The 27,333-nt window shown below is 59.7% G+C and overlaps 2 protein-coding genes across 4 annotated transcripts in view; one reads left to right on the forward strand and one right to left on the reverse strand.

The window, feature by feature from the left end:
• AACS (acetoacetyl-CoA synthetase) overlaps positions 1-23,447 on the forward strand; it is a 63,506-nt gene extending 40,059 nt beyond the window's left edge. Inside the window, exons 13-18 of one of the 3 annotated variants that reach the window (XM_049620659.1) lie at positions 1,175-1,288; positions 3,826-3,951; positions 7,580-7,649; positions 8,135-8,193; positions 8,957-9,159; positions 22,914-23,447. In XM_049620659.1, the coding sequence (XP_049476616.1) occupies positions 1,175-1,288; positions 3,826-3,951; positions 7,580-7,649; positions 8,135-8,193; positions 8,957-9,159; positions 22,914-23,099 (758 nt within the window). In that variant the 3' untranslated portion in view covers positions 23,100-23,447. Of the gene's footprint in view, positions 1-1,174; positions 1,289-3,825; positions 3,952-7,579; positions 7,650-8,134; positions 8,194-8,956; positions 9,160-11,559; positions 15,091-22,913 lie in introns of those variants that run through there. The other 2 variants (XM_049620657.1, XM_049620658.1) reach the window with 2 other exon arrangements.
• Positions 1-27,333, reverse strand: part of SCARB1 (scavenger receptor class B member 1) — a 500,386-nt gene that overhangs the window by 223,639 nt on the left and 249,414 nt on the right. The gene's annotated exons all lie outside the window — the stretch shown is intronic.

Here is a 27,333-nt window from a genome sequence, read left to right on the forward strand (position 1 = left end):
TCCCTCATGAGGAGTGGATTGTAGCGTGGGATCGCCAGGGGCCGAGTGGGTGGGCACGCCGGGGCTCCGGTCCCTTATTTCGTGGAGTCATTGGCCTCACGATAGGCGACATCCGTACAAGTCTGCTGCCCGCGTACCACTCGGTGGGGTGCCGTGAAGCCCTGAGACATAACAGCTGTGTGTCCTGAGACAAGACGGTCCTCGGGAGAAGCAGGAATAGGGTTGAGGAGCTCCTGTCTGTATGAGCAGGTTGTCTGCGTGGAGGGTCTCTGGCCGCTGGGAGGAGAGCCAGGTGTCGGGAGACTCACGTCCTCTCCTTACCCTCCTGAGAGTTGTGGGCCTTGAGCCACCCACGTTCCCTGCCCCAAATGCTGGTTTGTAGAAGCTTCGGGAAGTGGATTTCCACAGTACTGCTGGGCGATTCGGTGACATTCTAACAGCGGGGCGTTTCGGCTCAGAGCCTCTCGGCACCGGGCCGGTGCTGTGTGTGTCACAGCGTCCCCTGAGAGCATCTGGTGCTCATCTGGGGGCCGTGCTGGCACCCCCCCCTGGGGCCCGGGGCGCTGAGATGAGCGTGATCCTCGTTTTCATGGGGAGGGGAGCAAGGGGACAGTTGTCGGCAGCGGTGGGTCTGGCTTCGGGGGTTCCTGCCGCTCCTGTCTCCGTGGCTCTTGGGATTGGACTCCCTTTCGAGTTCCTTCCTGAAACTGGAGTGTTTCCCATCCCGCGCTGCCTCATGTGGGAGGCCCTCGCTGCACGGACCTCGGGGTTTCTGCTCTCCCAGCGGCCGCGTGCGTGCACACGCCAGCAAAGGGCCTCCGTGCGTGACCGTCTGCGAGACGGTGCCCGTGCCGTAGATCTAACGGGCGAAGCTTCCGTTTTCCCTGAGCCCGCGTCTTGAATTTCGAGGTGACCACGAGAGGTCATCTGTTTTGTGCGTCCTGCGGCAGGAAGCCTTGGTCACAGAATAAACCCCCCCAGACACGGGCGGTTTGCTGCAATTCCGTTTCTTCCTCTAGAAGCCGGAACCATCCGGGGGTTTTTCTGTATTTATCTCGAGAAAGAGTGGGACTAGCTGTCCTTTGGGGTCTCCCCCGTGGGGTGTTCCCCAGTAATAAACTCGGCCGTTTGTCCCCGTCTTCTGAATGTGGATCTCCTTTTGTCGTGTCTGCAGGTGGCACCGACATCATCTCCTGCTTCATGGGCCAGAACTTCTCTGTTCCTGTGTACCGAGGGGAGATTCAGGCCCGGAACCTGGGCATGGCCGTGGAAGCCTGGAACGAGGAAGGTGACGGCTTCACTGACCACTTTTCTTTCCGTGCCCGGGCGTGACCTGGATGCTTGGTGTCAGTTCTGCAGAACCTCCCGGAGCGGGGAGGCCCTGCTCGCCTGCAGAGTGATGCAGCTTCTCGCCCGGCCCGGCCCCAACCCCTTTCAGCCTGCCCGCCTGGGAAGTCGGTGTTGGGCTGGATCACAGTGGAGAGCTGTGTGTTCAGGAATAGCAGGAAGGCGGCCATTCCCCTGGCATCCAAATGTCGGAGATGCTGCTGAGGCTGCTGTACTGCCTTGCTAGTCCGACACCCTGACCTTGACGAGGACCCAGTGAGGGAGCTGGGGGTTGGCCTCTCTGGGTTGCTTTGTAACCTGTTAGCAGCCACTGGCTATAAATCAGCAAAGCCTGTTTGTGTCTCCAGCACCAAACAGGGCCTGGCGTGTGGTGTGTGCACTGCACAAATTTGCACTGCAGCCACCATTATTTCGACCTGGCGGAGTGCACGGGGAGGTTGTGCCCGCTCCCGTTTGCACGAGGGAGAGGGAGAGACAGCAGCAGTCGTGGCCACACCGGGCTGCGAGCCTGGGGAGTGCAGGAAGGGTCTCTCCTGAAGTTCACAGAGAGTGTTGCCAGAGACCTTTCTGGAAATCCGTTCTTATCTTCAGAAGAAGGCTTTTCCCTGGTGCTGCCTGGGGTCATTGCTCAGAAAAGTTCTTGGTTCCGTACGTCTGTTTTCCTCCCCACCGTCCAACCATTTCTCTTGGCTCTGGCTGCCGCCGCGTTCGGTAGCCTGCTCGGGAGGAGATGCTCCTGGCAGAGAGAAACAGACGCTTCCAGAGGCACACGGTTACCTGTCTGCCCGTCTTCTGTCTCGGGGCTTCGGTGGGATGGCATGAGCTAGGCGAGGTGACGGACACGCGATAACCCGGGAGCCTCCGTGGATGCATGGGGGGTGATGGCTTCTCAGTGCAAGTCCCGCCCTGCTGCACTGTGGAAGGTGCTGGATAGACGGGCACCAGCCGGCTTTCCACAGGCCCACTCAGTGGGAGTGGGAGGGACGCGGTCTGGCCCTGTCTCCGTGGCCTCCATGGCCTGTGCTGTGCCTGGGGCCGGAATCCAGGCTGCCCTTGTGGCAGCACGTGTGCCTCAGTGCCACCTGTTGAGCTCACAATGTGGTGATGGAGAGAGAGGGTGAAGGTGGGTACCCCGTGATGTCGGAATTCTACCCCTGGAGAAGCATTTGCACCTGTGAGCAAGGAGACCTGTGTGAGGGTGCTCCCCGTGGTTTGTGCGCAGGTGCCCCCCGTGGTGTGCGTGCGGGGGCTCCCCCTGGTGTGGCGCGGGGGCTCCCCCTGGTGCGTGTAGGTGCTCCCCATAGTGTGTGCGCGGGTGCTCCCCCTGGTGGGGGTGCGGGTGCTCCGCGTGGTGTGGGTGCTCCCCCTGGGGAGTGTGTGGGTGCTTGCCCTGGTGTGGGCGTGGGTGCTCCCCTTGATGTGTGCGTGCTCCCCATGGTGTGCCTGTGGGTGCTCTGCGTGGTGTGCACATGAGTGCTCTCTCACTAGTGTGGGTGCAGGTGCTCCCCCTGGGGTGTGCGCGGGTGCTCCCCCTGGTGTCGGCGTGGGTGCTCCCGGTAGTGTGTGTGTAGGTGCTCCCCCTGGGGTATGTGCAGGTGCTCCCCGTGGTGTGTGCACGCTCCCCGTGGTGTGCGCGTAAGTGCTCCCCATGGTGTGCGTGGGGGTGCTCCCTGTGGTGTGAGCGCGGGTGCTCCCCCCCAGGGTGCGTGCGAGTGCTCCACGTGGTGTGCACGCGAGTGCTCCCCCTGGTGTGGGTACAGGTGCTCCCCCTGGGGTGTGCGCGGGTGCTCCCCCTGGTGTGGGCGCAGGTGCTCCCCGTAGTGTGCGTGTAGGTGCTCCCCCTGGGGTATGTGCAGGTGCTCCCGGTGGTGTGCGTGGGGGTGCTCCCTGTGGTGTGTGCGCGGGTCCTCCCCGCGATGTGTGCGCGCTCCCCGTGGTGTGCGTGGAAGTGCTCCCCGTGGTGTGCGTGGGGGTGCTCCCCGTGGTGTGTGTGCGCTAGGGAGCAGAGCTGGGAACGACAGAGAGGTGCGTCTCCGGAGGAATAAATGCTCGTGATTGCACACGGGGAATCACGAGCCCCGAACGACCCGATTGGAACACCACGTAGTAGATGAGCGAGTCCCCCCGGTGCCACACTGGGAGCGGCGCTGGACACGCGCCGCGCGAGGCCGTGTACGTGGTTCGGAAACACACAGGACGGTGTCGGTGGAGTGAAAGTATTGACCCCCGTGTGGGAAAAACAAATCACGTATCGAAGGGAGGTGCGGGGGGAACGCGCCGGGAGGCAAGGCCTTCAGGGGAGGAGTGAGCGCGGCTTCCAGGGGCGCTGTCGTGACCAGGGGCGCGCTGTGCCTTCACGTGGGTCCCACGCACGGCGCGGCGCGTAAGGGGGGGGGGGGCTGGCGAGGGGGCGGGGAGAACCCCAGGGGGCGTGGCTGCCGTGGGTGCTGAGGTTATTCTGAATTCTTCCCAAACCAGGAAAGGCAGTGTGGGGAGAGAGCGGGGAGCTGGTGTGCACCAAGCCGATCCCCTGCCAGCCCACGCACTTCTGGAACGACGAGAACGGGAGCAAGTACAGGAAGGCCTATTTCTCCAGGTTCCCAGGTACGTGGGCTGCGGGTGCAGACTCGGCCTGGCCGGGCCCGCGGGCTCTGCTTCCGGATGTGCCCCCTCCGCCCGCGCGTGGGGAGCGGCCCACAGCCCCTTCCGCCAGAGGGGCGATGGTGAACGGCTGCTCAGATTCTTGTCACCTTCAGCTCGAAGCCGTCACGGGAAACCGGCGTCCGGGTTTAACTTACCCTTAACCGGCCCGTGTGCGCAGAGCCCCTGCGCCCCAGTCGCTGCTGCCGGGAGCCGGCGCGAGCCAGTGGTTTGCCCGCGGGAGGGCTGCGGACGCGCGCGCTTACTCAGGACTGTGCGCGGCCCGTTCGGGGCGGAAAGGGCGTGTGCAAGCGGATTCTGGCCCGGACTCTTCCTTCCTGCCCCACGCACCCTCAGCCGGTCCTCACCGAGGGGCTGGACAGTGGGGTGGTTTACGACCCGCTGGTCACTCTGGCGCAGCCTGACGCCCTCCCGGTTCGTGTTCTGAGCGACGCCTCGTCCCAGAGCCCCTGCCCCCTCCTACCTTGTCCCAGAAGCACCGCTGAGTTCCCGCAGCTGCGCCATTCACAGTTCAGCAAGCCCTCTGTCCCAGGGCGGTTTGGTCCAAGTACTTGCTTCGGTGTCTAGAAAGTGATCCGATTTTGCATTAACCACGTGTGGACGGTCTGAGAAGGGCAGGTGACCGTTGGTGGCAGAATTTGCCGCGGACCTCTCCCATTTCCCGCTTGGCCTTGCGTGTTTGCACAGCCTGCGTAGGACCACCGTCCTGGCACCACACCTCCCACTCGGGAGTCACCGTTGCGTTTCCATTTTTGCCTTGGCTGCCAGGAAAATCGGAGTTGAAATCATTGCTTGATCATAGGATTCCGCTTATCCCCAGGACAGAATTTCTGATTCTCCTTAAGGAATCTCATCATATAGTCAGTTTTGTAAGTAGATGCCTCAAGTATTTCCTGCGAGTAGGTGCAGTATAGGAACCAGTATGCACAGAGGAAGGCAGTGAAGACAGTGGGACTCTGAAGCTGTTGGTCATGGACCGGGTGAACACGGGTTGAACCTGACCGTCTGTCCACTCCCCAGCACTGGGAGATTCTTACACTGTATTGGAATTGATGGTTAAAGAAAATAGTTGGAAAGCAAGGTCGTCCTTGCTGTAGCAGGAAGGAGACTCCCAGACACCCTTAGGCCGGGCGAGAATGTAAGCAGGCAGTGATATCCAAGAAAAATCAGTGAGCGAAGAGCAGAAGTTCAGCACAGAGGGCGTAGTATCTCTTTTGTGTTTGGAAAGGAAGTCTATGTGTGTAAGTCTGTGAATAAATGCATGACAAAGGGTTGTCTGAGTGGGGGAATTATGAGCCGTTTTGGTTTTCTTCATGACATCTCACTGTTTTTAAAAGCCTAGTAAAAACTTAAAGAGAAATGAAAAACAGAGCGAAGAAAGATTCAGACCGTTCTGATTCTACAGAGCAATGATTTCAGCTCTGAGTTTCCTGGCAGCCAAGGCAAAAATGGAAACAAAATGGGCACAGGGAAGTGTAGAGAACACGGGACACTAGGCCTGCCCACGAGCTGCCAGGATGTTGGGCTTCATGACATGGAGACGGCCAGTGTCCCTCAGCCCTCGTCAGCAAAAGAGTCCAAAGCGGACGGAGGTCCCGCGTCCAGTAAGAGAAGCGTGTGACTGTGCGATTTATCTGTGATGGCGCGTCTGTGTACGTGGAACGCTGTGCCACTCTTCTTTAATGTACAAAAGTACGTGCTCACCGTAAGAGGTTCCCTGTGCTGGATCTCCAGGGGGGGAAAGCAGGGAAAGGCCGGGTCTCCCCCTTCACGCTGGCATGCTCGTCCCCAGGGACCATCACTCACGGGGGGGGGGGGGGGGGGGGACAGAAACAGAGCCAGTCTGCCTGCCGTGGACACAGTGGGAGCTGCAGGCCTGCGGAAGCCCACGAGGAAGCCTGTGACAGCCTGGCCCCAGAGCCACCAGCCCCTTGTGAATTCCTCCTCCCGACTTTGTTTTGTACGAGGCGGAACCATTTCGTTGTCACAAATGACCGCTCCTTCAGGGTGCATTTGCGTCTTCCGTTTGATCTCCACTTCCGGGGCCGTGCGTTAATTATCAAACTCCTGGGACACCGGGCTGCGCATAAACCAGACCGTGTGCCAGCACGGGCGCCCGAGTCCCCACGTGAGCAGGACAGGCCCTGCTGCTGTGTCTGCGGCTTTCTGTGTCCCGGGACTGCGCGTGCAAAGCCGGTCTCCTGTGTTCCTGCCCACACCCCACACGTAGCACCTGCAGTCCCGGGAAGTTTTCCCTGTTTGTGGGGGTGAATCTTTTGCAAATGCCGTCAGGGAGGGGGGGTTCGTTCTTCAGCTTGGGGAGGAGGGAAGAAGGACCTTGAGGCCTACGGTCCTCTTCTGCATCAGAATAAGTGAGCTCAGGGGTCCTTTGGTCTCAAACCGCCTCCCAGGGACCACCCTCCCTGCGGACGGACGGACGGACGGACAGGCGCCCTGACTTCCCTCTCAACGGGCCTTAATCCACGCTCCTGGCAGCGTGTGGCCGTGACGGTGAACGAGCGGCAGCAGAGCGTGTTGTTGGGGTGGTGCCTCCCGGATGGTCGTGAGCTGATTGGGTTAGCCCCTCGGGTCCGGAAGCTTCTGTAGGATTGGAGAGGGAGGGGTGCTCTCGGTGGAGACGCCACGGCTGGTTTTAGTTGGCATTTTCCCTTCCGGGCCGCAGGGGCCCCCTCGTTTCGGGAGGCGAGGCTGCCCCTGGTGGCTGCAGGGAGCGTGTCCTCCGTTTGTGTGGCTGGTGGGGGGTCACCGCATCTGCCGGCGGGAGGAGGCCTTTGGCTGGTTCAGCCGCTCCCTTGGCAATCGCCTCGGCCCGTGACCCCTTGAGATATTAGCTTTGCTGCACCCCAGGGCGAGGGCCAGCCCGGGACCCCGCCACACAGGGGGAGGTAGCTGCCTGGTCTCAGGGTCACCTCTGATCCGCCCGCCCCCACCGCCTTGCACGTCCCCCGGGTTTCACCAGCTACTCAGCTCTGTCCACACGGCTGGTGCCTTAGCTCAGGCCTCCGTTGCTAAGACTGTCGCAGTTTTCTCCCACTGCTCGTGCTGCCTCTGTTCTTCTCATTGAAGAGCGGTCCGGACCCCTCCGGACCGTCTTTCTCGCTGTCCCAGACCACCCCGTCCTCCTAAAGCGTGGTCTGTGCTTCCTACCGTTCAGTCAGAGGGCCTTCCCCCGAAGCTCCCACTGACCTTCCCCGGCCCCACCGGCATCCTCGCTGCTGGGGTCGGCGCCCCTGACTTCCCGGGGTCCCTGTCGGGCGGGCCCTGCAGGAGTGGTGTTTCTTGCCTGCTGGTGTGGGTCAGGGCCGGGTGCACGGGGCCCCCACTGGAAGGGGTGCTCCTGGGGCGGGCGCTGTCTAGGTCACATCTACCCCTGGCTCCCCAGAGCCACCCCTCTTCCTGGTTTCTGAGCCTCAGCCGCGTCTGCAGACGGGCATTAACGTTGCGGAATCGTGCGAATCGTGTTGCCGTCAGGCCTGCGTGGTCGTCTGTCCGGGCAGCCAGTCGGGACCCCTTCTCCTCGGGGTGACGGAGCACGTCTGCCTCCCTGCAGGTGTCTGGGCGCACGGTGACTACTGCAGAATCAACCCCAAGACCGGGGGCATCGTCATGCTGGGCCGCAGGTGAGGGGTCTTCCCGAGGCATCGAGGCAGGGACAGGAGGCAGCCTGCGTCTGCTCCCCGAGGGCCGGGGCCGGGGCCGGGCCCGATCCACGTTTCCGTGCCCCAGGGTGGGGTGGGAGGCCTGTGGCCAAGGCGCAGCCAGCGTCCGTCCACAGTAGCAGCCGCCCTTTCAGACCTGGGATGTGTGGGTATTGGGCACATGCCACACCTGTGCAGGTGGGAAGGGACAGTGAAGGGACAGGTGTTTCCACACAAAGGGGACTCCCTTGTTGTCTGGCTTTTGGTTGAGAGAGAGAGACAGAGAGAGAGAGAGAGAGAGAGAGAGAGAGAAGGTGGCTGGTGGGGATAAAGAGCAGGGGAGGGAGCCTTCGTGACAGGGCCCGGTGTTGCCATGTGGCAAGGCGGTGGTGGCCCCCACCCCCGATCCCCGTGCGACGTGCCTCACTCAGGAGCTCCTGTGTTTGTGACCGTGTCTCTCTTTCCAGTGACGGCACGCTCAACCCCAACGGAGTGCGATTCGGCAGTTCGGAAATCTATAACATTGGTACGCATTTTCCCTTGCTCCTGAAATTGTTCTTAGGTCATCCCAGAGGGGGGGGGGCAGCCTATCCTAGCAGGGAGCCCGGGAGCCCGTTTTACAAAGACCCCGCCTTTTGGCATAACTCTAGCCCATTTGCCTCAGCCGTGGGAATGGACATTTGTGAACTTACCTGGTCCACGTTGCTTGTAGCTGTAAGATCCCAGAGCGGTCGGTATTCTTGAGGTCACAGGGCCCCATCCCTGCTCTGTTACCTGTCATTTTCACAGCGAGCTTCCTTGGGTTGCTTAGTTGTGTCTGCTTTTTATGGGTGAAAAAGCAGCACAGAGAGGTGGTGTGATTGCTGGAGGTCACACAGCACCATTCAGCACACTAAATAAGGACAGCTGCACAGTCATCCGTGGGCCTTTAAAATGCCCACCGAGGCCATAAAATCAGCCTTCCGAGGAGGTGGCTTCCTGCTGCTGTCACATCAAGGTTGTTTGCGCAGCCGGGACGGAGAAGTCCTGATCTGTCTGCTCCCAGCCTTTGTTCCCCCCACCAGTGGAGCCCCCACCACGGGCATTTGCTTCCTTTTTATTTTTAAATTCATTTGTAATTAAGTAAGTCAGGCCTGAGTTTGGCTTCTTGGAACCATTCAGCTCAAGCTGCAGCTGTGCCTCTCACCAGCGATGGGCGCGTTCTGCTTGTCCCCCTGGGGGGCTCTTCCCCCCGGGGAGGGGGGAGGGGGGCCGGTGCGAGCGTGTGGCCCCTTGCCCTGTCTCTGCAGTGGAGGCCTTCGAGGAGGTGATGGACAGCCTCTGTGTCCCCCAGTACAACAAGGACGGGGAGGAGAGGGTGCTTCTGTTCCTGAAGATGGCGTCCGGCCACGCCTTCGGGCCTGACCTGGTGAAGAGTATCCGCAACGCCATCCGCCGCGGCCTCTCCGCGCGGCACGTGCCCAGCGTCATCCTGGAGACCAAGGGCATCCCGGTAGGTGCCCCGCCGGGCTCCGCCCCGCCCCCGCCCCCGCAGCCGCGACCTGGGAGCCCCCCACGCCGCCTGGCCTCTCCCGAGGAGCGAGCTCACGCTCTGTGTGTCGTTTGTCCGCGTTGCCTGGCAACGGCATCTTTCTTTTCTCTCCCACCGTCTCTCTCTCTCTCTCTTTCTCTCTCTCTCTTTTTAACCCTTCCCGACTTGCCTTTCGAGTAACTTGTGCTAAATGCCTGTGTTGGGAGGGTAGGCGGGCCCGGCCCTGCGCATCTACCTGGCTCCCCCCCCACCCCCCCTCCCCGGGGCGGGCTCGGTGCGTTCTCGGAATTATTAACGAGAAAATGAATTTTGACGGTACGAAGGGCCGCTGGCGGCTGCTGCCCTTGCCTTTGCATTTTGAGTTCTGCCCGTGGAAAGAAGACCCGAGTCTGTTTAGAGGCTCGTCCCCCCCTTGCACTTTGCTTAGGCTCTGGGTGGGGGAGGAGGCGTGCCCAGATGGGATCTCAGCGTTCACTCGGACCGCCGACGCGGCGAACGCGTCTGTCAGCCCACGGGGGAAACTGCCGAGTGCGTGCGCCCGCGCGTGTGCACGGAGCCCGCCGATCGCACCGAGCCGGCCCCGTCTCCGAGGCCTGCGGAGTAGCTGTCCGCTGAGGGGGTGGGGCTGGGGGTGGGGGGCAGCTGGAGCAGGGCCCTGATGTTGCCCCGAGCAGGGGTGCATACGCGGGGTGCGGGCAGGGCCGGGACTTGCTACACCGTCCGTGCAGTTCTGTCACATTTTGGTTAAGGCACAGCTCGGGAGTTCTGTCTGTCTGTCTGTCTGTCTCTCCCGGTCGGTGACTCCTGATGACTCCGGAGACGGTGGCTCTCTCAGGGAGGGAGGGACACTTACTGCCTTCTCCCGATGAGGGCCTAAGGCTTTCCTTCGGTGAACCGGTTCTGTGTGCTTCCGGCACATTCTGAGTGACTAGAGTTTGATCTTCCCCTTGGCTTTCTCTTGTTGAGACGGAAAGTGTGTCCTTTGCTGCCGGGAGGGTTATTCCCCAGCCGTGTCCGCTCACGGGGATTCAGTGGAGACACGGGTCGTGGTGACCGTCTTTTGTCCTCAGCCTGGCGCCCGGGTCCCTGTCAGCCCAGCTCTGCCTCTGCTCGCTCTCCCCGGGTGCTGTCCCCTCTGGTTGGGCTGGGGAGTCATTTCAGGGGTTCCTCGAGGTTTTTCAAGGCCCCGTGTTTTCCGGTCCTCGTGCTCTGCCCTGACGGACCGGGTTGGCCCTGTGCGTTGCCGAGCTGGGGAGGGGCGGCCCAGCCAAGGAGACCCGGGGCCCTGGGGGCACGGCGAGGCTGGCGGGTGCCAGGCGGCCGCCCTCGGTGGAGAAGCCTGGCCCGTCCCGATGGGAGGCAGATGACGGTTGTCTCTCGGGGAGGCCCGAGCTGGAGCTGGGCACTTTCTGCCTCCCTGCCACCCTTCTCGCCAGAGGAAACAGCAGCGGGATTTCTCCCGAAACGAGACCTTCTTGGTTTTGTCAGCTCACGGAGGGTATAAATTATTAGCTCCCCCGAGTCGTTCTCGGACCTGTCGTGGAAAGCTTACACGCACACGAAGCAGGTGAGACTCCTGCTTTTCGGGGCGAGCGGGGCTGACGCCCAAGTGACAGGCAGTCCCCCGGAAGCCAGCGCTTACATCCTTAATTAGTTCACACGTCGCCTGAGTCTTTCGAGTGCATGAATTTTAATTACATCTCAGGTTTACAAAAGTGGTGCCCGTGGAGGAGAGTTGAGGGCACCGGCGGTGTTACTCACGGGCTCTGTCCCGCCGTCTCCTGGCCTGACGCCCGCACTGCCACCAGAAGCCTGTTGGGACCACGGGCCGGGCCCACGAGGCGTGGGTTCGAGAGGGAGCTTTGAACGTTTGGGAGGCTTCTGACTGCGAGGGAAGAAGTGCCCCGGCTGGCCCGGACGAGGGTTCCGAGGAGGGATCTGGGGCGGTGTCGGGAGGCTCCCGGACGAGCTCCCTGGCGAGGGGATCGGTGACGAGGGGCAGGGAGCCGCCCGCCGCTTGCACGGAAGTGACGGCTGGGTCGGACGACACAGGGAGGCGTCGTGACGTCAGGAAAAGTAACCGAATAGAAATAGTCTAGCGGCGAGCGCCGAGAACCCCCGACTTCACGCCCGAGGGGACAGACCTGGGTTGAGGGATCGGCCCTCAGCCCCCCAGACGCCGGCCGTGGTGGAAAGCCGCCTTCCTGGGCACGCCTGCCCGGCTGCCGGGTCGCCCTCGGTCTGGCTGCCGGTGGAGGCCATTCGGTCTTGGTCGGGACACCCGGACGTCGGAGCCCGAGGGGTCTTTTCCCCTGAGGGCTCAGGTCCCTTTCTGTCTGTTTTCTCTGCCCGCCCTGGCAGTACACCCTCAACGGCAAGAAGGTGGAAGCGGCTGTGAAGCAGGTCATTGCTGGAAAGGCCGTGGAGCACCGAGGGGCCTTCTCGAACCCCGACACCCTGGATTTGTACAGGGACATCCCCGAGCTGCGGGACTTCTGAGTCGGACCGGCTCGCACCACACTCGGCCACACGTGTCTGTGCTGTGACTTCCGTGGCTTCCAGAAAGCGCTTAGACACGTACGGCCCTTGGGAAGGCAAGCGTCTGCGGGCTTGGGGAAGATCGTCTCTGATCTGCAGCTGCATCGGGCGGGGGCCCGAGTCTCCCCGGACCAGAGGCTGAGAGGGAGGAGCGTTTGGTTGTGTGTGTGGCAAGGCTTCGAGGGTGTGTGTGTCTTCCCACGTGTGCCCTGGCACGCGCTGCCGGGCGCCGGGGCTCGCCCGTGTGGGGGCGGTCACGGTCGACGGCCTCGGCCACGGCCACGCTCCGGGCACCGGCTGGCTTTCTGGCGGCGGCACACCCCCGCTGCAGCCTTGCACCTGTTGCTCTCTTTTGCTCTCTTTTGCTCTCTTAACGTGTGAAGCTGTGTGTTCTCCTGGCTCAGGGCCCGTCCGTCTGCTGTCGCCCGTGAACTGCCCCCCGCGGCCGACCACCCCTGCGCGTCTGTGTCTGTGTGCAACACACCGGGTCCCCGCGGTTCCCGGCGGGGCCGTGTGCTCTGACCCGCAGTTGGAAGCTCCCTCTGGAGGACACGGGGGTTTTGTGCTTTAACGGGGTCCCTTTATCTCGCGGACTTTGAATGGTTTCAGAACGTTTTAACGTCCGTTGTCTGCCGTGCGGGGGCGTTCGCGGAACTGGCCGTGCGCCCTGCGGGGTGGCGGTGCTCTCGGGGAGTTGGCGGGCCGCCCGGGCGGCCGTCACGGGGTCCTCCCCAGACGGAGCTGCCTGGCCTCGGGGGACACGGCCTCGCCGCGCCCTCCACCCGGAGCCCTGGGAGCCTCAAGTCGCGGCTATGGTACCCGCACTTGTGAATCGAGCCCCGGGTGCCGCAGCCGGTGGCTGGTACGCACGTTGGGCTCAGCGTGTTGATTCCTGTAATCCTAATGTTTGTTTCTGTACTTGTGAAAACTGAGCGCAACGAAAACCCTTCTCAAATCCCTTTTCTTCTGGATGACAAAAACTCGGGGAAAAAGCGCCATGAAGAATTTATACAATAAACAATGCACACACGCGCATATACACGTGCGTGCACACATCTGTTCACGTGCGGTGGGCCGGTACGTTTTCTCTGGAGGGGGTGACTGGATCCGAGGTCCTGATGCTGCCTGTGCTGCAGAACCAGCCGGGAGCCCTGCCTTGGGGGAGACGTTTGGCCACGTGGTTGGAGCCTTCCCGGGCCCCTGGTATTTAGCACCCGTCCGGGGTGACCAGATGGCCAGCGAGGACTTCTCTGCGTGGAGCCGGCACCCCAGAGGAGGGCGCTGTCCTTACCCTGGACTCCCCCACGGTTCCAGGAAGCCAGGTGTCTGGACAACAGCCCTTGTCATCGCAGGAGCTGTGGGTCTGGCCGCGTGTCACCGAATCTGGGCTCAGCCCAGCGGGGCTTCCTTTTCTCCTGTCCCGGGAAGCTGGAGGCAGGTGTGTGCCCGGGGCCGTGCGGTAGCTGCCGGATGGCCAGCGCGCGTCTGTGCCCTGCCCGCCCTCCGTCTCCGCCTGCCTCCCAGCTCCCATCGTGTTCCAGGCAGGAAGGAGGAAGTGACGGGAGGGCTGGGTGAGGGGCAGAAACCAACCCCCCACCCCCAGCCTGTCCCCTTTCAATCGGCCAAACGGTGGGTTTTCTGGAAAACCCACCCCTTGCACATCTGCTTGTGCCTGAGTGACCAGAGGTGGGCCATACACCCCTCGCTGCAGGGGAGTCTGGAGGTCTGAGCATTTTAAACAGGACCTGTTACCTTTTTCCTATTCGTTTCCTGTTGCTGCTGTAACAAATTACCACAAAGCCAGCGGCTTAAAACACAAATGTATTACAGTTCTGGAGGTCAGAAGCCCGACGCAGGTGTCACTGAGGGAAAGTCGAGGTGCGTGCAGGCTGCGTTCCTTCTGGAGGCTCTAGGAGACACTCCCTTCCTTGCCTTTTCCAGCCGCCAGAGGCGCCCTCGTTCTTGGCCGGTGGCTCATCCCTCCGTCCCCAGAGCCTGTGGCGGCTCCTGCCTCCGTCTGCCACACAGGAGACCTCTGAGATACGGTGGCTCCACTCGAATAATCCAGGATAATCCCCCTATTGTAACATCTACTGATTAGCAAAGCCTAATTCCATGTGCAGCCTTAACGCCCCTGACCATGGAACCTCACGTTTCCACCCGGCACGTCTGGGGCCTCGTCCTGCCTGCCTCACTTTGCCCGCCTGGCCGGGTCCCGCCGCTGAGGAAGACGGCGAGCGGTCCCCGGGCGGTGTGGGCCGTCGGGAGCCCTGGCGGTTGACTGACCCCAGGCTGGGCGCATCCTCCCTGTGGGACCGGCCTGCCGGCCCCCTCCCTCCCAGGACTCGGGCCTGACCCTTCAGACCGACTGTGCCTGAGGAGTGGTGAGAGCTTACCTGCTGTGCCCTTTGAGTTCCAGCACGACCCCCCAGGCTGGCTGAGCCCACGCGTCCTCATTAACAAGCCACGCTGGACAGCTTCATTAATGAGAGACGGATGGTCTGAACGACAGCCATCGAGCGCCCGTGGGGCGCAACCCTCCCCTGAGGTGCCTTGGCCTGGGTGTCGCCCTGCGAGCACCTGCCGGCCAGCTGCCTCTGCCTTTGCCACCCTGCCAGCCAGCGGCCCCTCCCTCCTCCTCCTTGATCCCCACCGTGCTCGTCCCCACCCCTCCAGAAGCACGGGGTCTGCAGCGTGGCCTGGCTGGGGTGGGGTGGGGGGTTCCCACGGCCTGCGGGCCCCCAAGCAGCTGTCCCTTCTCTGGGTCTGTCTTCCCACCTCCGGGAACCTTCCGTAGGGGGACGGCCCCTTCCCACTCACACCGTGCCCACCCCCGCCTCCTGGCCTGTGCAGACGATCCTAGAGATGTTGGAACACCGTGTCGGGGTCACTTGATCCCTGACCCGTCCCCCTTTTGTGCCGTGCTTCCTCTGCACTGGCCCCAAAATGACCCCTCTTGCTGCAGGCACCTGCCTGCTGGCCCACCTCCCTGCGTATGAGCCGTGGGGGACCCCAGATTTGCTGCCTCGTCTGGATCCCCGGCCCCTGGCGAGCCCCTGGCAAATGGCTGAACCCACCAAGGCTTGGGAAAGGTGTCTCCCTGGCCTTCTCACCCGCCATCACTGTGGACGTGTGTGACCAGGAGAGACCCTCCCCTCCCCTCGGGCTTCGAGGTCCCAGGGCAACGTCTCATGGGGAATAAACTCCCTTTGAGGGCCCAGCCGTGTCCCCTAGCCCCGGGCTCCGCCTTCACAGGGACAGTCGCGCACACGTGTGCCGGGGAGAAGTTGTGTCGTTGGGGTGCAGGCTCATCTGCTCTGATGAGCGCCCCCAAATCTGGCCCGGTCGGAAAGAGTTTTTCCCCTACGACAGCTTTGAAGTAAACGGGTGGGGTGGGGGTGGGGGCGGGGGGCTGGGTAGGTGGCTTTGCTCCGCAGGGTCTCCCAAGGGACCCGAGTTTCTTCCGTCTGGTTGCTGGGCCCTCCCCCGCACGGCAGTCCCCCCTGCACGTGACCGGCACTGGCCACGCTCCACTCACACCGCAGCCCCATCCAGTCTGCTTCCGGCCCAGCGGCCCCTTCAGCCCGCAGGTGCACGCAGCGGGGCTGGGCCACACCTGGCCTGCAGCTGGAGGGTCAGCCTGGGATAGAGCGCGTGTGTGCTGCTTGTGTTTCTGTGTCTGCATCTCGAAGCTAGACCGTGAGGTTCATGAGACAGACTTGGCTTTTATCAACATTCTGGCTGTGTGTGTGCACGTTTGTGGGTGTGCGAACGTCCGCGCGTGCGGGAAGGCGTGTATTTACGTGTCAACACGCGTATGTGGTGAATGTGCAGGTGTGCGTGTGCTGACCTCACCTCACGCCCTTGTCAAAACCCAGAAGGGCAGGGCAGGCAACACGTCAGGTACTTCTGCTTAACGGTTTTTTAAAAATGCTTATTTAGTCTTGAGATAGAGACAGAGCACGAGCACGGCCGGGGCAGAGAGAGAGAGGGAGACACAGAATCCAAATCAGGCTCCAGGCTCCGAGCTGTCAGCACAGAGCCGGGATGCGGGGCTTGAACTCACGAACTTGAGGTCATGACCTGAGCCCAAGTCAGATGCTTAACCGTCCGATTCCCCCGGGCGCCCCGGGTATTTCTGTTCTAATCCAGGGTGAGGGACGCAAGCCTAGCGCCCGCTCGTGGGCGGGCCAGCGGGAATCTTCCCCCGTCGCACCTGCCTCGTCCGACTGTGGCTGCTCACGGCCCCACCGCCTCAGCCTCGGCCCTGAACAGATTCCAGTTAGGGGACAGTTTTCTCTGTGTGCAGGCCGAGCGGCTTTCCCTGGGTATTCCGCAGAGCCAGGTACCAGGCACTGAGCTTCTCTCAACCGGTGCCCCTGTGTTTGTCCCCGGGGCCGGTGGTCACCAAGGGTGGTGAGCCTCTGGTGCCACGGAGTGAGCGTGTCCGGCAGGGCCCGTGGTCAGCAAGGAAGGGAGAGGTGGTCTGACCGGACACCACGGTCGAGGCCTCTCCTGGCACACGGCGCCGAGCACGGCCTCTGAGGGAAGATGCCACCACGAGGAGATGGGGGGCGGCCCGTGGGCGGAGGAGAGCGAGCCTGCGTCCAGGTCCCGAGAAGGGAACGGACGGACCCGGGGCAACAGGGGGAGGTGGTTTGGAGAAGGTAGGGTACCGAGCCAAGCAGGGGAGGGGCCGCGGTCCAGGATGTGGGGCGCGGGTCGGGTCCCGAGAGCCACGAGGAAGCCGTGACGGTGTTGAGCCCAGCAGTGACACCGGTGGACGTGCATTCAGAGGGCTGGGGGGGGGGGGGGGCAGCGGGAAGGGCGCCCGGTGGCGAGACTTCTTCCCAGCTTCCTCTCGCCTCCTCTCTCCTCTCGCTACGGCCCCGGCACCGCTTGTGCGCAAAACACGAGAACCCTTCCGGTCCAGCAAGCCAGTCGGTGTCGGACACACAGCCGGGACAGGCAGGATTCGTGTTGGCTCCGGCTTTGACGAGCCGCCGTTCTTGCTCTCCGAGCCACGGCTGCCTTTTACGTCCGTTCTAGAAGCCTGCTGCCGTCGCGTCCCCAAGTCTTCGAGACGGTTGTAAGCAAGTAAGTAAAGGCCTGTTACGACGATGCTGAAAATACATCACGAGCTAAGCACCGACTCCGCTGCCACGGGGGGTCGTGTTGGAGCGCACCCTTGACCGTCACGGCGGTGAGCGGATGGCCTCATGATTTCATTAGACGGCTTCCAGGGGAGAAACAGTTGTTAGCGGACTCACGTGCTGGAGGGGATGCCTTCCTGTTCTTCCTGCGACTTCCTTCTTTCCTTGACCCCAACGGCTAAATCACAAGTCAGGGTGGGTTTGAGGAGAGCGAACAGGGGTGGTGGTCCAGCGGCACCACACGGCCTGGACCTGGGTTCCGTTTTCCGGGCTCTGACTTTATCATTCTCGCATTGCCGCTGACCATTTACCTGCTTGGCGTGGTCCCCTTCTTTGCGGTCTCCGCTTCCTTTCTCGAACCGTGACTCGGGATTTTGTTGGCTACAAGTAACAGAAACCCCACCCCAGACTGGCTCCAGCAGACAAAAAGCACGAGTTTGAAAACTGCAGTGCTAGGAGCAGCTTCAGGTGTGGCTGGATCCAGGGGCTCTGGCGTGGTCGGGGTTCCCTGTCTCCATGCGTCAGCTTCGCCTTCCCCTGTGTTGACTGCATTCTCGGATGGCTCCTCCCCTCACAATGGCAGCCTGGATACTTACGGCTCCAGGATGGTGTCCTCTCGGCGCTGGGAGGGGAGAGAGATCTGCTCCCTGGTGCTTCCAACCTGAGTTCCCATGTTGAAGGTCATTGGACCATTTAGATCAGGAGGAGAGCACGTGCTGATTGGCCAGGCCTGGGTCACGTGATCCCTCCTAGGTGTGGAAGCGGCTCTCCTTGGTTGCTGGGGCGGGTTGGGTGGGGGGTCCGGGAGGAGCGCGTGGGTTTCTTTTGGGGAGTGGGGGGCAGCGACCAGCCCCTCTCTTTCTTCTCATCTGTTCACAGGTGCTGGCCCGTCCTCCTCCCTCCCTTGCTCCTCTCTAACACCCTCTGTCTCTCTGCTCCCCAGCCCCAGCCCAGCTACAAGCCGTGGCCTGGTGACTATTAGGATGGGTTTCCAGATTGAGAAAATCGGGGCGGGAGGGAAGCGCTCTGTTTTTCCGTGACACAAACTCTGGAAGGCAAAGCCTTGAAATCCCACTTGGCTTTCAAAAGTCTGCGAGACTCCGGATGAACGTTTAGCTGCCCCCGCCCTCCACAGCTGCAGCCCCCCGTGCTGGGCCAGGACTGGCTGGACAGAAGGGCTCCTGCGGGGGGGAGGGGGGGCTTGCTCCTCCCCCCCCCCCGCATCACCTCTCTCCTCCTTCCCCTCTCCTTCCCCCTTCACGCCTCACCCGCTGCTCACCACCAGTCCGTCAGAGCTGGGCTCACATCCTTTCTCCCTGGGACACCTGTTGTGCCAATCTGGACTGACTTGTTCCCATCTGTGGTGGATACACCCTACGGTGGCCCCCATAATTCCTGCCCTTAGCACCCACAGTTTTGCATTACCCCCTGCTCTTGGATGGGGGTGGGACCTGTGGCCTGCTTCCGACCAACAGAAGATGGCCAAGGTGAAGAGATTTTGCAGGTGCAGTTAAGGTCCCTAATCAGTTGACTTTGCATTGATCAAAAGGAAGACTATGCTGGTGGGCCTGACCTAATCAGGCGAGTCCTCTATATGAGGCTCTGGGCCTTCCCTGAAATCAAACAGCAGAGACTCACGGCTTTGAAGAAGCAAGCTACCGTGACTTCTATAGCCTCAAGGAAATGAGTTCTGCCATAAACCTGAAGAAGTTTGGCAGGGGATCCTTCCCGAGTCGGGCCTCCAGATGAGAACACAGCCTGACCTTCACCTTGATTGAGCCTGTGAGATCCTGAGCTGGGCACGAGCTAGGCCATGCGTAGCCTCCTGGCCCACAGAGGTAATACACAAGTGTTGTTTGAGCTACTGCATTTGTGATAATTTATTATAGCTTATTATGCAGCAGTGGAAAGTGCGTAGACAGTCGCAGTCGTCCGGGCCTCAGCACGTAGGATCACGCTCCACTTAGCCCCTTTCTGTGTTTGAGTCCTGTCTCCTTTGTCCTGCCCAGGTCCTTGAGGATTGGGCTCTTCCTCCTTCACCTCTTTTCCTGTCTCTCTACCCCTTGGTCCCCACCGTAGTCAAGGCCTCATTTCGGCTGGACCTGACACTGTGACAGGAAGCCATCTCTTAACGGTGGCTTCAGGCTTAGCGGGACCCAGGGGCTGAGACCATATCATCACCATTCGGTATCTGTCCTGGAATCTCTAAGGGCAGTGGAGTGTGGTGGTTAGGGGTGTGGACTCTGGAATTGGGTTGCCAGGTGAAATGAAGGATGTTCAGGGGGCGCCTGGCTGGCTCAGTCGGTTGAGCGTCTGACTCTGGCTCTCAACTCAGGTCTTGATCTCAGGGTCGTGAGTTCAAGTCCCTGCACTGGGCTCCGTGCCGGGCATGAAGCCTACTTCACAAAATAAATACGTAAAAATAAAATACGTTAAAAAATATAGGATGTTCAGTTAAATTTGAATTTTTTCAGGCCGTGAATAGCTTTTTAGTGTAATAGATCCCAAATACTACCTGGGACATAATTACACCAAAAAAAAAAAAAGCGTTCACTGTTTATCCGAAATTCAAAGTTAGCTGTCCTGTAGTTTTGCTAAACCCAGCAACCCTATGCTGAACCCAGGTACTTGGATCTGGAGTGTGGTTGTCTGTGTGACCATAGAGAAGTTCCTTAACCTCTCTGAGCCTCATTTTCCTCACTATAAAAGTGGCGGTTAAAAGACTGCATCTTAAAGGGCTGTGATGAGGGTGAAGTCATCCCATGGCCTAGGAATAGAGGCAGGCATCTGGTAGATGCTGAATAAACATTCGCTGGTTACCTTACAGCCCCTAGTCCTTCCTTCTGTGTAAGCTTCAGTCTCAGGTTTTTTTTTTTGTTTGTTTGTTTGTTTGTTTTTCCTTCGCGTAAGGCCTGGGGAGGAATCCCATTGGCCTGGCCAAGGTCATGTACCCATCTCAGACCCAATCACTTTGACCAGGGGAACGAGAAGTTCTGATTGGCCACAGCCAGGTCATGTGACCGCCCGCAGGTGGCCTGTGGGCCCGCCCCCCTGCCAGCCTCTGCAGTGAGAGTGGGGGGTGGGGGGGAGGTCCCTTCCAGGTGATTCAGGGAGCCTGCTGATGGCAGAGGGGGTCTGCAAGGACTGGTTCCCAAGGCCGCGGGCTCCTTGGCACCGTTTGGGGGCATCCGTGAAACGGCCGGATGGAGGGGAAGTGCTGTTGAACTTGGAGCCTAGGGTACGGCCTTCTCCCCACCTCACCGGCTCCACCTTGGGCGACGGTGCCCCGGTGCCCCGTGAAGGCCCCTGGAGGCCTTGTTTCGGGAGGGAGCGGGGAGGGAGCATGGCCTGGATCTTGCCCGCAAGAGTTCCCCAACAGAATTCCTGAAGAAAATTGGTTTTTCTGGTTCTGGACGTTCGCGTGTAACGAATGCAAGTGAGCCTCGCACGCGCAGACCGCAAATGCAGACTTGGGTTTTGAGGATCAGCCAGATTTAACCCGAGACGGGTCCCCTTTTGAGGGGCAGCGGCTCCATCTGGGGTAACCCTCTCTCTCAAAATTGTGGGGTTGTCGCAGCTAGCATTGCCTCTGGGAGGAGCAGTGCCTCGCGGTGGCGGCGGCGGCGGCTGAAGGAAACCGGCAGGACAGTTTTTGACAGGCGTTCGGGTGGGGAGGGGTGTGTCTGTGTCCCCTCTGCTTGAACCTGGGTGGGCCGGTGACTGGTTCGATCTACAGAGTAGGACAGGTGGTGCCCGTGGTTTCATAGGCTTGGCCGGGAAAGCCCTGGAGCTCGGCCTCGTCCCTTTGGGGTTGCCCGCTCCGGGGGGAGCCCCTGACCACGTGAGAAGTCTGGGCATACAGGCAAAGAAGATGAGAACAGGATCTCAAAGAGTTGCTTGCATTCCTGTGTTCAGTGCAGCGTTAGTCACAACTACCGAGGTACGGAAGGCACCTCCGTGTCCATCAGTGCGTGCGTGGATGAAGGTGTTTTATATCTGTGTCTGTGTTTCTACCTACGTCCGCACCTGTATCGTTGTACCTCTGAAATGTACCCACTGTTAATGTACCCACTGTTACGTGTAAATTATACCAGAAACAAAAAAAAAAGCCTGGCTGCCTTTGAGGTCACCAGGCTGGAGCAGCCACATGGGGGCGCTCTGGTCCAAAGTTCCCGTGGGGCCCAGCCTTCCAGCCATCCCTGCTGAGGTCCCCCGCACACGAGTGGGGCCATCTCTGACCCTCCAGACCAGCCGTCTGCCAGCTGAATATCATTGAGCGACCTCAGCTGACGCTACATAGAACAGAAGAATTACCCAGTTGGGCTCTGCCTGAATTTCTAACTGTGGAATCCATGAAATATAATAAAATTATTTTCGTCTGTGCTGCTAAGTTTGGGTTAGTTATGTAGCAATAGTCTTCAGAACGCGGCTCCTTTAGGGCCGAGCTGGTGGCGTAATAGTAGGAGAAGGTCGGGTGCAGCCTGGGGAAGCGTGGGGACAGCAGGAGCCTGCTCTGTGTCCAGGCGACAGCCATTATTGGGACGCACAGGCATAGGAGGCTGTGAATCTGAAGCAGACGCTCCGGGTTCAAGTCCGGCCTCGGCCAGCGGGGTCACAATGGGTGTGGGTTTCTCAACCACGCGGCCTCAGCTCTCCCGTCTGTAAAATGGGGTTTCTGCGAACTGCAAATTTGACAATAAGGAAGAGCTGTCTCCAGCCGATGGCCAGGGGTTCGACTCTAGCCTGCGAGCGTGTCTGTCTAGACTCCACTTGTTTTATTATTTGGATCCAGTATAGACACTGGGAGATTTCACAAGCTTCTCTTGCAGTCACGTGGTCATGACAGCTGGCATAGTGTGACCGCCTGGCACAGGCTGGACACCATTCCGCGGCTTTGCACGCGCGATTCCTCTGACCTCTGTCTCATCGTCATCCTCCCCGGGGCTCTGCCAGAAGTGATCCCAGCGAGCAAGGGGGGGCCGCCCAAGCGGGAGCCATGGCGGGAGCGAGGACCATGAGAAGACGTTCCCTCCGGCCCCTGCCTGGATTTAGGCACAGTCCTGGGGGGGGGGGACCCCACACGTGACTGACGTCGATGTCGTGTCCCCAGGAGAGGGGGGTTCGCGGGACACCTTCCTCTGGGTAACGGAAGAATGAAGTCGGTTTCTGCCAAGCCGAGCGTGTGTGGGCTGAGCCTGAACAGAAGCTGCCGGTTGAGCGCGCCCTCCCGGAGCGCCCAGGCCGGTGGCGACGCCTGAGCGGGCAACTCGTTGGATCCTCCCAGGTCCGCACGGAGAAGATGCCGAAACGGTCCCTGTTTTCACAGAAGGGAGACCGAGGTGTTAGACTTGCCTGGGACCACGCGTTAGCATGCGGGACGCAACTGGCATTAGGCCCCAGGCAGTCTGGCTGCCGTGCTGCCTCTGTGTCCCCCCCGCCGTGGCCCCCTTCCCGGGAGGGCCCGACCGGTGTCCTCTGTGGCCCAGACAGCGGGGCCCCGTGCAGAAAGGAAGCCCGGGGCGGCCCGGCGCGTGGTTCTCTGCCTGCAGTCGGTGCTTAAGCACCGCCGGTGGGGACCAGAGACAGAAAAGGCGTCTGCGGGAGGGAGCTGACGGCTGTGCTCTCCCACCCAGCCTGGGCTGCAGGAGCTGACCCGCGTCACACAGCCTCGGGCTGGCCGCGGTCCCTGGGTTTCGGTGATGACTGCCAGGCCTCCTCTGGGCACTGACTGCTGGGCCAGGTGCCACTTGCTGAAGGCGGCAAGCTCGTTTGTGTCAGCGGGGGCTGTCCTGGGAGCCGGGGCTCGTGGCTGCCACTGGGGGGCCTGCCGGACCGTCCTTCTACCGTGGGCAGGCTCAGGACCGCAGGCCGCAGGGGCTGGCGCCAGTCGTCCGGGCCCGAGGCTGGCCGGAGCGAATGACAGCCAACATGGCCGTGGCACTCGCAGCGTGCCGGACGTCGTGCTGAGGCTCGTCCTGACGACAAGCCTAGGACAGACACGCCATCGTTATCCCCATTTCGCAGATGCGGACTGAGGCGCCAGGTTCAAGGAACTGGCCACGAGGGGGCACAGATGCGTGGGTTCCGGATGCCGGCCTTGACCTGCCAAACCTGTCAGGCGTCGCTCCCAGAAGGACGGAGACGATCCCCGTTTTGATAAGCCTCATTGTGTGGTCCCGTTTTGGGGTGGTTCTTGAATGTCTAGGTTGATTAAAAAAAAAAAAATGACGCCCCAGTGAAAAAGATCAATTGCCGTGTATGGTTTCCAAGTCACTTGGATGCCGTCAAAAACCCTCTCATACGTTGGAGCCTCTAATTAGATTTGGAGGGGAATGAATTCAAGTGTCATGAAATTTTAAAAGAAAGCGTTCCATGAATGGTATTTCCCATTATTCCAGCTTGATTGAAATTGTGGGTTTTTAAGAGGATGCTATTTATACTCTTAAGACAATGGAGCTTTCAAAAGGATTGGATTCCTAGGTCTTCATATGTGATTTCTAGGGAAGTGGAAATTTTCAAATTTTCATAATGAATGTGTTTTTGTGGTTTCCCTTCTTTTCTTTCCGTTTCTTTTTCTTTTTTTTTTTTTTTTTTGGTTTTGTTTTTTTAAATACCTGGAGTCGGCAGTGTCTCTCTCCCCCCGATGGGAACCTCAGGTTCTTGCCAAAGTGTGTATCACATAATTGCTTTCGTGTTCAGACCCGGCAAGAGCACGTTGTAAATGGCTGAGACACAGATGTGACAATTCTATTAGGCCTGGGTTCTTGCATGGTTGACCTTGCAAATTGAATTCGGGGAGGTGAGCCCTACCTCCTGGCTGCTAGATTTCACATCCACAGTTTGGGGAGAGGCCTGGCAGGTGCAGGCTGAGATGTCCACAGTTTGGGGAAAGGCCAGGCGGCCACTCTGACCCTTCCCATCCCACATCCCCCGCCTCACGTCCTGGGGTCTTCCTCTGCTCCCCAAACAGAAGGCGGTGGCCGGTGATCGATGGGCTCGTGCCCGCCGTGGCATCATCAGCCACTCCGTCAAAGTGACAGTGTCATTTTTAATATTGCCTCTTCAGACCTGAGGTTTATTTTTAAGTTGGGAGTCAGCCAGCCTTTCCAGAGAGAGAACCACAAAAAGTTTAGGGCACAGTCCCTGACCCTGGATGCTGGGGAGCCTTTACACAATACCCATGCCCATAAAGATGCCTTCGGGGTGCAGGAAGTGTTCCATATTTTGATCCATGGGGTGGTTGCTTGAGCTTATACATGTGTCCCAAAAGTTGAGCTTTGGTGAGGATGTGGGGAAATCAAGCCTTTTGCCTTGCTGGTGGGGATATGACATGTGTGGCTGCCGTCGAAATAGTTTGGCGGGTCCTCAAAAAGGTAAGTGCAGGGGCGCCTGGGGGGTTCATCAGTTGAGCGTCTGGCTTCGGCTCAGGCCATGAACCTAAGGCTCGTGAGTTCGAGCCCCGCGTCGGGCTCTGCACTGACGGCTCGGGGCCTGGAGCCCGCTTCGGATTCTGGGTCTCCCTCTCTCTCTGCCCCTTCCCCGCTCATGCTCTGTCTCTCTCTGTCTCTCAAAAATAAATGAACATTAAGAAAAAAAAAAAAGGTAACTGTAGGTGTACCGTGTGACCCGGTGAGTCCAGTCCTAGCTATATTTTCCAAAAGACTTGAAATCGGGAACTTACACAGACATTTGCACACGTGTTCAGAGTAGTACCACTCAGAGCAGCCGCGAGGGGGAAACAGCCCGCGTGGCCATCGGCAGATGCCGGGAAGAGCAGGTTGTGGTCCGTCCACACACTGGAGTACGATTCAGCCGTAAAAGGAAGTGAAACTGACCCACACTACAGCGTGGACGCACGTTGAAAACACGCTAAGTGAGAGAGGCCAGACGTCGTAGGATGCCGCTCGCAGGAGACACGCGAATTCAGGGGACAAAGCAGAACAGAGCTCACTGGGGGCTGGAGGAAAGGGCAGGGGGAGTGGAGTGAGTGTTAACATGAGACTCTGTTGGGGAGGATGAGAAGTTCTGCAGGCGGATGGTGGCGATGGCCGCACGGCAGCGCGGCCGCGGTGCCAGCGAACTGTGCGCTTGTACGGGGTTGAGGTGGAAAACTCTGCGTTACGTGTATTTTCCCACGGTAAGATATAACTGAGATCTGGATGCTGGAGGGGCGCCTGGGGGGCTCGGTCAGTTAAGCCTCTGACTTCGGCTCAGGTCACCGTCTCGCTGTTAGTGAGTTTGAGTCTCACATTGGGCTCCCTGCTCTCTCAGCACAGAGCCCGCTTTGGGTCCTCTGCCCCCCTGTCTCTCTCAAAATAAATACATAAATAAAACTTAAAAAAAATACTGATTCCCAGGTCCTACTCCTAGAGATTCTGCTTTTCATGGTCTGCAGAAAACGCATTGATGTTTTTATTTTCGTAGAGAGCACGAGCAGGGGAGAGGGGCCGAGGGAGAGAGAGAGAGAGAATCCCAAGCAGGCTCGAGGCCCAGTGTGGACCCCGATGTGGGGCTCGATCCCATGATCCTGGGACCTGAGCCAAAATCAAGACACTTAACTGACTGAGCTACCCAGGCGCCCGCAGGCGTTGATGTTTTAAGGAAGACTTGCCGTGAAAAATTTATGATCTGGAAAAAGGGCAAAACCCAGGCGTAGAAAGCCCTCAAGAAAAAGGACGGAGCGATCCAGGTTGAGGCTGTGCCGTCTGTAAAGGCCAGTAGGTCACGTCCAGGGCGGTTTGCTGCTGTAGGGCCCGCCCCCCAGCCCCCCCCCCCCCCCCCCCCGGGGGCCGGCCCCCCAGTCAGCGGGGGGGGTCCTGGGTGGTTATGATGGACAGAGCCTCTGCCCTCCAGCTTGCAGCGGGCCTGCGGAGTGAAATAAACACCGACAGGTGGGCTTGACTGTTCCCGCAGCGGAAAAGTCTGCCCTGGCTGGTAGAGGGGCCCCCTGTGGGACTTGAACTTGAACGAGGGTTGGGCCTCCCACAGGCGGAGGAGGGGAGGCCTTTCGAGGGCCGGAAGCTGACAAACCTGGGGCCCGGGACTGTGTGCCGCACGATGGGGACAGGCAGAGCCTAGTAGGGGAGGAAGGGGAGGAGGCCTCCGAGGGGGAGGGACAGAGTGGAGAGGACCTCAGTGCTTGGTGAAAGGTCGTTGGGTGGAGGCATTAATATTTGCCAGATGAAGTGATCTTTTTCTTCATTTATTTCACTCTTTCCTTGACCCTTTCCTGCCTGCCCCCCCCCCGCCCCGGCAGCTGGGGTCTGTGTGAACCAGAGCGGTGAACGAAGAAGGAGAGAGACAGAAAGGGAAAGGGAGCTTGGGGGGCGGGGGGCAGAGAGAAGAGTTATTTTATAACTTTTACTTAAAAATTTTTTATTATTTAAATTTTTTATAGCTTTTACTTTTTTAATTTTTATTTATTTTTTATAGCTTTTACTTTTTATGTTTTTTTAAAATCTTTTTTTTATTTTTGAGAGACAGACAGACACAGAGTGTGAGCAGGGGAGGGGCAGAGAGAGGGAGACAGAATCCGAAGCAGGCTCCAGGCTCTGAGTTGTCAGCACAGAGCCCGATGCGGGGCTCGAACTCACAGACTACGAGATCATGACCTGAGCTGAAGTCGGACGCCCAACCGACTGAGTCACCCAGGTGCCCCTGTAGCTTTTACTTTTTGAAGTCTAGAGCTGGGTGTACAGGAAGACAGACAAAAAATAGGGAAAAAAGCCTGATGAGGAGCAGGGTTTCCCTGCCCCACCCCCAGCAGACCAGAAGATTCTCTGGACTGGAGGAGAAGCCGAGAGAGAAGACATTGCTGGGTATGGGGTGAGGGGAGCCTGGCTCCCCGGGTGAGTCCTCTGGCAGCAGATTCCTTATTGGTTCCCCAGATTCCTTATTGGTTCTAAAAGCAGAGGGGCTCTGGTTTCCTGAGGGACGGCCTGGGTGGGTAGCGAGCGGTAGGAGGGCTGGGATGCTTCGGCAGCAAGGAACAGAATGCCTAGAGAGTAGGGATTTAATGAGCACAGGCATTTAATGATCTCCTGTAACCTCCTAAGCCGGGATCACTATGAGGCTCTCTGGGCACTGTCTTTGCGAGTTACTTGGCCTTCTCCTCGCGGTCACAAGGTGGCTGCCACGGCGTCGGCATCACGTCCTCACACATCTGTGTCAATGGCAGGATGCGGGGCTGTGGGGCGGCCAGTGCAGCAAGAAGAATGTTCGTGGCCCTCCCTGTGGGAATGTTTTCCCCAGAAAGTTCCCCAGCAGCCTTCCCCTCTAATTGATCGGCCAGGGCCATTTCTCAGGGCCACCCCTAGCTACGAAGGAGGCTGGGAAGCAGGTACTGCAATCCTTCTTTTCTCCCCTCATTTTTTGCTTTGACATAATCTCACTACAAGAAAAGTTGCAAGCATTGCACAAAAAAAATACCCATATCCTTGACTCA

This window comes from Panthera uncia (assembly GCF_023721935.1).
Source record: "Panthera uncia isolate 11264 chromosome D3 unlocalized genomic scaffold, Puncia_PCG_1.0 HiC_scaffold_9, whole genome shotgun sequence".
In the NCBI taxonomy this organism is placed as follows: domain Eukaryota; kingdom Metazoa; phylum Chordata; class Mammalia; order Carnivora; family Felidae; genus Panthera; species Panthera uncia.